The sequence below is a fragment of the Prunus persica genome, chromosome G1 (genome assembly GCF_000346465.2).
Source record: "Prunus persica cultivar Lovell chromosome G1, Prunus_persica_NCBIv2, whole genome shotgun sequence".
In the NCBI taxonomy this organism is placed as follows: domain Eukaryota; kingdom Viridiplantae; phylum Streptophyta; class Magnoliopsida; order Rosales; family Rosaceae; genus Prunus; species Prunus persica.
This window is the reverse complement of record NC_034009.1, coordinates 26,711,312-26,722,450: the sequence shown is the minus strand read 5'-3', so window position 1 is coordinate 26,722,450 and position 11,139 is coordinate 26,711,312. Positions and strand designations below refer to the sequence as shown.

General features: G+C 35.4%; 1 protein-coding gene across 1 annotated transcript; it reads right to left on the bottom strand.

The window, feature by feature from the left end:
• On the bottom strand, nucleotides 5,756-6,238 carry LOC109947031. Its single transcript, XM_020556352.1, has one exon. The coding sequence runs from the start codon at nucleotides 6,236-6,238 to the stop codon at nucleotides 5,756-5,758; it is 483 nt and encodes a 160-aa protein (XP_020411941.1).

Genomic DNA, 11,139 nt, shown 5'->3' with positions numbered 1-11,139 from the left:
AACAATTGAACTACTCATTATTCCACACACAAAAGAAAATTTGATTGCAAAGTATTTTATGTGCTCCCTCTTAGCAATAGCACGATCTCCCCAACCAACTGAACAACAGTAGCTACAATCCCTCGGTTGTATTGGTCAGCTTCTTCTTAGCAGGTCTCACGTGCTTATGGTCACTCATGTCCCCAATGATATAGACGAAATAAATATTCAACAATATTTGAAATTTTATTATATATAAATAAACCATAAACCATTCACTACACAATGTATAGCACATGTTATGTTACTTATGACTCACGTGTCAGTTTTTTGAGAAAAAGTACGCCAGCTCTTTAATGTGAACGGACATGATAATAGGGCTTTACTGATTCCCAACGTGCTGTGATATTGACTGCTTATTGAATAATATTTTGATATTTGCAAAATATAATGTTAGACAAAAGAAACACATGATGACTTGCAATACATAGTCCCAATAATTATATATGAAGCAAATGAAACTGATATTTGTGTTATTTTAAATTAGATAATGACATTAAGGGAATATACTTCTAATTTGTGCAATACCACGATCACCCCCAACCAACTGAACAGCAGTAGCCGCAATCACTTAATCGTATCGGTCGGCTTCTTTTGAGCAGCTTTGACATGCTTATGCTCATTCATGTCACCACCATCGTCTAGTATCTCTCTCACAGCATCAGGGGACACATAGTCCCAATTTTAACTTGTATGAGTAGTTGCCGCAAATGCTCAGAATTTTTCGAATCCTTCATTGAATGCCAACTCCAATTCACTGTGGTGCTCCTCGCATTGCATATGGTTCATCAAACAACCTTTAATTTCATCATTCATTACTGTATCTAACTCCTCAGCTTTCAGCTTCCATTTATCACTTAGCTTCAAGTACTTGTTCTTCTAGGAGAACACTTTGTTCACTCTACTGTTAAGATCATCCAAAATGACCTCATCGTCAACACATTTCTCGTGCCATGAATTCATCAATCTGGAATTATAATCCAGCTTGCTATTGACTGCATGTATTGCCTCTAATGGATCATCAGAGTCCCCCTCCCCTACTCCCAAATGATGTTGAAAATGAAAGAGGTCGGCGAGTACAACGTGGAAATGTAACCTGCGACTCCAATTTTTCATTTTCGATTGTGTTGTTGGCGCCTGAAGAGGTTGACATGCTTGAATAATCCTATTTGTTTTGGGAGGATGAGGATTGCATATGCAATTTCATTTGAGAAAGGCAACATAGCTTTATAGACCAACATACCAAAGCTTATGCGTAGTCAACATATGTACTTTCTTTCAATTTTTAAAAAAGAGGTGTCAGGTTTTGCTTTTCAAGCATGTCAACCTCACACTCTCCTTACACCACTGTTAGTGGTTGAAAGAAACTCAACAGAAGTGACATCTAGTTAGTGAACCCAACCAAACTAACCAAACTAGTTAGGATTAAACTTAGATTGTATCAGACTAAAAATTAATTTATATATTGTCAACCAAATGTTTTTTGGCAGGAACCCTTTTATTGGTATTACTATCACCCCTTTCATAGAAATTCTCCATCCACAAAAAACTCACTCCTCTCCACCGAATCTGTCTACATCTACTGAAACTCTCTCCTCCACAAAAACTCTCTCCCCCCATAGAATGGATTTACTAACCAAGTTTGATGTGAGCATAATAAACACCCTTCCAAACAAAGACCGCCTTCGAAACGCAAGTGAGTCACCAGACAAACAATGTCACATTCCTAGACAGAATGACCATTTTATTAGAAGTTTTGAGTCTGAAAGAATTCTTGCTTTCTGGAAGGAGAGGCATCTTCAACTTGGTGATGAAATCCAAAGGGCAAGGGCACATTTGGAATTTGTTGAAGGCCAAATTGAAGATGACAAAAGGCATGCCAATCTGGATAGGGCGAAGTTGCAACGCATGAAGCGTAGACACAAATGACTTCGAAGTGTAGCTGTTCAAAAATACAATAACTCATCGAATGCAGTGGAGTCAAAAAAGCGTGTGATGCAAGCTGGATTCGACTACTTCCGATCCTATGCAAAACTAGTAGTACCCGGGTTTGATTGGTCATCTATTACCTTTTCCGACGTTAACAAATATACTCAGCAAGGGAAGTAACCATTTTGGTTCTCGTCTTTGAGCATAGGCAAATCAGTGGAATTTGAATTTTCGTTAAACTCTGCTTCAAACCTATTTTGATGCTTACTGCTATGAAAGATTTCAACCTTAATATTTTGGTGTCTTTAACTACGATAACACGAGATGCAAAGGGCCCATCTACTTCAGTCATATGTTGCTGCCATGTCCATTTTTTATTTATCACGTATCAGATTTGGACATGGTTGCATCATATGCAATGTTGCCTTTATTTATTATATGTTAGGGCAAGGTTTATGGAAAAGTATTTGTGAGTGCGTTTGTGACAAGGTTATGGCATTATTATGTACCACTTATATATTGTTTTTTGTACTGGTTCATCTCCTACTATTGCTTTCTTTCTTTATATTATATGTTTGTGGAATCCCACTCAAAGTTAACATATACTGTGGAAAAAAATGCAGAGTGAATATATAATCACTCATATAGACTAGGACAAATATTCACTAATATTTTAAAATTGCTTGACTGGTGTGAGGTTTTTCAGAAAAAGTATGGCATTATTTTATGTGATTGGACATGATAGAAAATATATTACTGGTTCCCAATGCGGTGTCATATGGACAACTTATTGAATACCTCTAACATGTTCAAAGCTCTAAGCGCAGTTGCAATGATGGCTTCAAATCATGTGCAATTATTATATATGTACATTATTATAACAAAACAGATAATTTTACATCCTTATATATGAAAGGAAACTAATTCTTGTATTATTACAAATTATATAACGAATATTAAGGAAATATACTTGTTAAAGTGAACAAAAATATATACTTAGGGTTAAGAGGAAAGTGAGTTATGTAAAAATAATTTGGATTTTTTCATTGCGAAACGGATGATTTATAGGTTCCCCTAGTTTTATAACATCACAAGAAGACTTGAGTAATTTTATGGGCATTTTTAGGATTTTCCCACTATTTATTACATTTTTTCAAAGATTTTTGCACTAAAAAAGCCAAAATAATTGCAAGAGGACACCTGCCGCAATCTCAACCCGTCACCTTTCACCACTTGCAATTGTACGTCAGTCAACATGGCCACATCCTTGCCTTTTACCCTAAATTATTATTTTATTACTTTTTCTTAGAAAATTCATAACTAAATACACAAAAATTAGAAAAATGATCCGAAAATTGCTACGAACTCATTGAGACTCCATCTCCCTTGCTGAATTCCTTGATTTATGGTTATGCATTTTAAAAAATAATTCCAAACATTAATGGGATATGCTTGTTGAAGTAAGTTATGCTTGTTAAAGTTAACAAACATATATACTTAGGGTTAAGATGAAAGTGAGTTATGTAAAATAATTCGGATTTTTTCATTGCGAAATGGATGATTTATAGGTTTCCCTAGTTTTATAACGTCAGAAGGAGGCCGGAGTAATTTTCGGGGCATGTTTAGGATTTTCCTACTATTTATTACCTTTTTTCAAAGATTTTTACACTAAAAAAGCCAAAATAATTGCAAGAGGACACCTGGCGCGATCTCAACCCATCACCTTTCACCACTTGCACAAGTGTACGTCAGTCAACATGGCCACATCCTTGCCTTTTACCCTAAATTATTATTTTATTACTTTTGCTTAGAAAATTCATAACTAAATACACAAAATTAGAAAAATGATCCGAAAATTGCTACGAACTCATTGAGACTCCATCTCCCTTGCTGAATTCCCCGATTCATGGTTACGCATTTTAAAAAATAATTTCGAACATTAACGGGAGATGCTTGTTGAAGTAGGTTATTAAAGCTAAAGTTAACAAACATATGTACTTAGGGTTAAGAGGAAATTGAGTCATGTAAAACAATTTGAATTTTTTTTCATTGCGAAATGGATGATTTATAGGTTCTCCTAGTTTTATAACATCACAAGGAGGCTTGAGTAAGTTTCGGGGTATTTTTAGGATTTTCCTACTATTTATTACCTTTTTTCAAAAAAATTTGCACTAAAAAACCCAAAATAATTGCAAGAGGACACCTGGCGCAATCTCAGCCCATCACCTTTCACCACTTGCACAAGTGTACATAGTCAACATGGCCATATCCTTGCCTTTTACCCAAAATTATTATTTTATTACTTTTTCTTAAAAAAATTCATAACTAAATACACAAAAATTAGAAAAATGATCTGAAAATTGCTACGAACTCATTGAGACTCCATCTCCCTTGCTGAATTCTCCAATTCATGGTTACGCATTTTAAAAATAATTCCGAAGATTAACGGGAGATGCTTGTTGAAGTAGGTTATGCTTGTTAAAGTTAACAAACATATATACTTATGGTTAAGATGAAAGTGAGTTATCTAAAACAATTTGGATTTTTTATTGTGAAACGGATGATTTATAGGTTCCCCTAGTTTTATAACATCACAAGGAGGCCGGGGTAATTTTCGGGGCATTTTTAAGATTTTCCTACTATTTATTACCTTTTTTTCAAAGATTTTTGCACTAAAAAAGCTAAAATAATTGCAAGATGACACCTGACGAAATCTCAGCCCGTCACCTTTCACCACTTGCACAAGTGTACGTCAGTCAACATGGCCACATCCTTGCCTTTTACCCTAAATTATTATTTTATTACTTTTTCTTAGAAAATTCATAACTAAATACACAAAAATCACAATAATGTTCCGAAAATTGCTACGAACTCATTGGGACTTCATCTTCCGACTGAATTCCCTGTTTTATGGTTACGCTACATAAGTATTATATTATTATTTATCCTAAATTATTATTATTATCATCATATTACTTTTTAGCTTGTACATTTGTTAATTATATTTACTCTAAATTTTTATTTTTATTTTTATTTTTATTTTGCATGCGAATAAACCATTTCTGGTGCTAATCAGTTTCTCTCTTCTTCAATTTGTTAATTTTTTTTTCTTTTTTAGGTTTAAGGGATATTTTGAAAAATAAAATGAAAATATACAAGCCATCCATTCTACAACATCATGAAAAAATTATTCAAAGTCATTCACTGTTCAAGTTTTGCTTAAGAAACATATAACCAAATCATTTGGGATATGCTAAGTGGGAAAATGTCATTCCCAAGCACCGGTGAAAAGACACCTACTCACTCCATGTATGACTTTTCGTTTACCAAATATTAAGATTGCAGTTGTGCAAAATATGTGTCAGTAAAATGTCATTCGTAGCCGTCTATGATGTCAGTAATCATTCCACTATATAATATATATATATATTATACATTTATATATAAAACGTTTATGACAGCACAAACACCAGACAAAATAGATTAAAACTAAATATTTAAACAACATTGTACAACGTAGCCAGCCAACCTAGAACTGAAGAGAAGCAAGTCCACAATGCATTAAAACCGTAAAAACATACTACAACTAATTATAAGGGTATGGATTCCCTGGCACAACATACACAGGCATCACCTTGAACCAAAAAACACTCTCACTGTGCCATTTGCATCGATTGCAACAAGTCCAGAAGGCAGGATTTATCTTTTCTTCAGTAGGCCAGCCTTGAATAACAAAACATCATTCGTTGTTGTTACAAGCGCGGCAGTGATTGAACTTAATCTTCCCCTAGTAAAACATATCTACTATATGTTTTGCAATAGAGAAAACTCGGCTTAATCTACATCTCAAAGCATCTCTGGTTCCTTTCATATCAATGTTGTTACATTGATTCAAAGAACACAAAAATTCTAATGCATCCTCTTTGGACTGACCAATTCTGGACATGCCAAGTAGTCCAACTAGATATGCCGCTTCCATATGGCCTGTCGTGGCTGCAATGCGCATCTCATACAACACTTCCACGTTACCCTGCATGAAAAACACTTTGAACGCTTCTCTAAATATCGACTCAAGGTTCTCGCAAGCCCTGCATTGTTGCAAGAAATACTGGACCGCATGATTGGCATGGTACCAGCTACGATGGTTTGGGTACTTTGCCATTGAAATAGTGTTCCACACTTGTGGAGTGTTTGCCAACGTATGGAACAATGGGCACACAGATGCCATACGGAAGAGATCTTCCGATGATTGGGTTGCCACGTATAACATCTCTTTAAACCAAGCTAACTCCAGGATGAAGGCTTGGGGCATATCCAAATGGAGATGCTTTCTTCTCTTTCCTCCGAGTGTAGTGAAATGTTTCGAATTCATTGAAATGTTTTTAGAATCGAACGATTTGAGGAGTGGAAGAGGGGAGAAATGAGAATATATGGGGTTTTGGTTTTGTTTTATCCTCTGTTTGTAGTGTTTTGAGAAGGTGTTTTCACTTGAGATTTTTTCAAGTTGACCATTTTTAAAGAAATTGAACCCAACACCCTAAAACTCAAGACAAGAGAAGGGAAAACGTCATCGAAATGCAAAAAGAGTCAGACAGGCAAAAAGTCAATTAATAACCTATTTGCATAGCCATTTTTAGGATTTTCCTGCCATCAAATTCATTGATACAAATGTGATGGATTACTGACTAGTCACAGAAGGTCTCATCAGATACTTTTTCATTTTCCCACACCAAACTACCCTTAATAATGTTATTAAAATGGAACCAATGATTATGGATTCTTATCCAACTAGTTGCCTTAATGAATTATAAATAAAATAATATATTTAAAGCAGTGTCCCCTCCATTTTCAAATTAATATATTTGGTAGTGAAATATTATATTACTTTTCGGGGTAAAAGGTGCTACAATTCTAACAGTACAGGTGTCCAGATCGTGACCAACCCACCCACACACAGAAAAGAATAATAAAATTCGATTTGGGCAGAGATGAGAGAGAGTTGAGTGAGAAGTTTAGGGTTATGAGTGAAGAGGTATGACTAAGAACTATGAGTGAGAAGGTATGAGTCCGAAGAGGTTTCAGTGAGAAGATTTGAGTGAGAAGAGGTACAAGTGAGAAGATTCAACATGTCTTCGTCTTCATCTCCCGCTCAAACAAAGAGGTGTCAGTATTGTGGAGCTGCAATGATGCTTCGGGTTTCAAAATCAGATAAAAATCGAGGGAAGCCATTTTGGAAGTGTCTAACCTCCTATGTAAGTTTTCATTTCCAGAATATTTATGTGGGTGAAAAAACCTATGTCTAACTCTGACAGAATTATTTTGCATATATGATGCCTGCAATTAGGGAGCCACCAGTTGCAATGGATTCGAATGGGTTGATGTAACCTCCGCTGAAGCAGAACAGCAAGATGACACGTATGATGCTACACTGCTGAATATGCTGAAGTCCATTAAGGACTTGGTATTAGTTTTATTAGTTGTATCAATTGTCATATTATTTGTTCTTTTAATGACCAATTAAGGGCACGGTTTCAAGAATTGTAAAAGTTCTCCCCAAAAAGACATATTGCACTCACCACCAATGAGTTTTCAAACCCATTTTGTAATTTTTATTCTTGAAATAAGTGGATTGACATTGAGTTTAAATTACTGTTCGAAACAAAATCATTTATTTGTCTGAAACCCAGCAAAAACTTTTCAAGACTTACTTAAAAAAAATAAAGTCATACGAATACGATAAAATCATAATACAGGGCCAATACGATGCAATAATAAGACAATACATTTTTTTTGAAAATTGCATAGTTATTCAGTGTATATAAATTGTTTATTTGCGTATACTTAAAGTTTATTTATTGTGTACTACATGTAAATAGCATGATATTGAATGTTTATTGAAGGTTTATTGATTATTTACTGCATGTATTTCGCATGTTATTGCTCCGATATTGAATGTTTATTGAAGGTTTATTGATTGTTTACATGTTTATTGAAAGTTTATTGATTGTTAACTGCATGTATTTCACATGTTATTGAATCGATATTGAATGTTTATTGAAGGTTTATTGATTGTTTACTGCATGTATATCGCATGTTATTGCTCCAATATTGCATGTTTATTGAGGGCAAAAGTACCACTCAAGTAAGATTTAAGGAGTTAGATTTAATAGGGGAAACGGTCCTTATTCTTTCTTTTAGTAGGAAGAACAACTGTTAAGTAGAATTTTCTATTCAATACGACTTCCTTATGGTTGGTGTAATTGGGGACTGATGTATATTGCATGTCTATTGTGTGTATATTGCATATCTATTGAGTGTATATTGCGTGTCTGTTGTGTGTATATTGCTTGTCTGTTGCCTGTGTATTGTTGTTTATTTCCTTCGTCAGCAATAAACAATCAATACACGCAATAAATGTAAGATATGCACGCAATAGAGAAGCAATATAGATGCAACAGACATGCAATATAGACGCACCAATATACATTATTTTTATGCTACTCAGCTGCCCAAAACCAATAAAATAAAGAACATCAACGAATTTATTAACCGATTATAAAGGAGAGAGGGATTCAAACCCGAGGGGCGGTACGGAACTAATAGGGAGTTTTTATAGCATTGCACCTGGGGATATTTTTTCATGTGTTTCTATAAAGAGGGCATCGTTGAATAAAACATTGGATGCGAGGCCATAGCCAATTATTCCCCTTACAAAATTACCTTATTAACATGCAACCAATTGCAATTAAGTCAAGGCATGTTGAACGGCTTAAAGATTGGGATCTGATATTTGGAATGATGGCTTGCATAAATGATGATATATCACTTTGCAATGATGTAATACACTTAAAAAGTCATCAGTCCCCATTCACATATGCATTCTTCAAATCCCAATTCACATATGCAGTCTTCAAATTCCAATTCAATGTAATTTGGTTAAGGTTATGTAAATATCGTGAAGGAGTTAGGTCAATATTACACAGATGTTTGTTTCATTAAATCCAAAAAAACTTTACACTCTAGATGCACATTCTATGTATAGGAATGACATGTGTCTAACTTCAAAAACTCATCTGCCTATCCATTTAGATAGCCCACGTGCAATAGATTTATAGATCCATTTACTTTTCTCCTCATCAAGCCTCAGCATCTTCATTTCAGATTCTTCATTTTTCTGTCTATGCTCTGCATCTAGCTCCATATACATTTAGCACAATATGAGAATAAAAGTAGCGTAGTATAACACTAATCGAAATGAAAACATGCATCCGCTATAATATTTGCCACTATTTTGGTTCTAATTGTTATTGTCCAATAACTTAAACCTAAAATTATGTACCAAAATACACTAAGATTGAGAAAGATGAAGAAGAATTGAGGAGCAAAGGTAGAATTCGAAAAGGACCCCTGGGTCTCTATTGTGTATTTACATGAGTTTGAAATTGGACATTCCCAAAACCTATTTAATCATCATGTACCTAAACCAAGTTCAACCAATATCATGGCATGTAAGCATGTCCCCGTGCTATCTCTGCAGCCAACTTCAACCGAAAAAAGGGCAAGTTCTGCGAGGTGCAAGTAGCTAACGGAATCTCAGCGCTCAAAAGCTCAATGTACTTCAACACGAACATGCCATAATCACTTCTAAAGCAAAACAAGAACTTGATCAACTCAACCAATGACATTCTAACGTAATTGAAAATTTAAAGTAATAAAATTAAATAAAAAGTTGTGCTCACTGATTAGACTGTTGTGGAACATCCACACGTTCTATTGGCCACGGACACCACCAATCTCGGCTGCAATCGTTTGCGTAAACATCTTCTTCATAAAAGTCGATGGTGTTGAGAAGATTTGGAATCGTAATTGAAAGCGAGGCGAGTTCTTCCTTTAAGATCTCATCTGGAATAAGTGAAACCCTTAAATCGTACACTTTGATTTCACACTTAACCAGATCAATCATTACAGCCACCCCAATACTTGTACTTCGTCAACATACAATGGGCATACACCTTATACGCGTTCTGCCAATCCATCACACACGCCGGAACCTTGCCATTTACAACGTTCAGTAAACTGTTTCTAATTTTCCACCCAACCTGCTCTTTTTTTCCTTTATTATCCGCAAAGCAAGTATGAATGTGATTCTGTGAAATAGAAAACAATCAATGGTTAAACACCTCCACAAAGCAAGTATGGATAATTTGTAATTATTAACTGCACTTGGTCAAAGCCTATGACATACCATAAAAAATACATCGGTCGTTGTCCAGTCCGATATTTCTACTTCCTCCAACTCTTGTTGTCGCTTCCGGATGAGATACAACCCCAAATCAATATGCTGCACATGTTTTTCTTATCAATCTCATAATCTATGTACATTAAAATAAATGCATAATCAATTAAATTTACATCTCCTTTCAACCAACCGTCAGCTTTGACGAGGGAAGCGAAGAATTCAATCTCAGCTTTCACGTTGCCAAATTGCATCATCAAACTATGAATATAAAAAAGTTTTAGAACACAACAATTAAAAAATATATACACTCATGTCTTCTATCTCAAAAAACAAGGGACTTACTTTGGGTTATGGCGCCATTCCCAACAAAGTTTCAGCAATTCCACCATATCATCATGCGGAATCGCCTTCATTGGGTCTAACATCCGAAGTCGGATTGTCTCTGGCAGAGTTTTTTGAACCAATTCATTAGCTTCAATGATCTTCCACATAAGAATGATCCTCTTCCTCTTCCGTAATTGGACCCCTTGTTCCACAGCTTTACCTTCATCATTCAACCAAACGTTCAACTGAGATAGCACAGCTATAGGTTGATCCAAATCAATATCCCCGAGAGTAAACTCAACCTTTGTCCCCTCCGTGCTCTCGCCAATGTCATCGCCAAGCAACATAACTTCATCATCCTCTTCCTCACATTGGTTTCTTTACACTTCCTTTTCCTCACTTCTTTGTATTTTCACTTCCTTGCCCTCCCTTCTTTTTCTTTGCAGATCCTCTCCCTTACTGCTTTTTCTTTGCAGTTCATCCCCCTTACTACTTTTTCTTTTCACATCATCTCCCTCACTGCTCTTTCTTTACGCTTCCTCTCCCTTGCTGCTTTTTATTTTCACTTGCTCTCCCTCACTTCTTTTCCTTTGAGCTTCCTCTACCTC

Coding starts and splice junctions, on each gene's coding strand:
- LOC109947031 (XM_020556352.1), bottom strand. CDS start 6,238: ATGTTATACGTGGCAACCCAATCATCGGAAGATCTCTTCCGTATGGCA.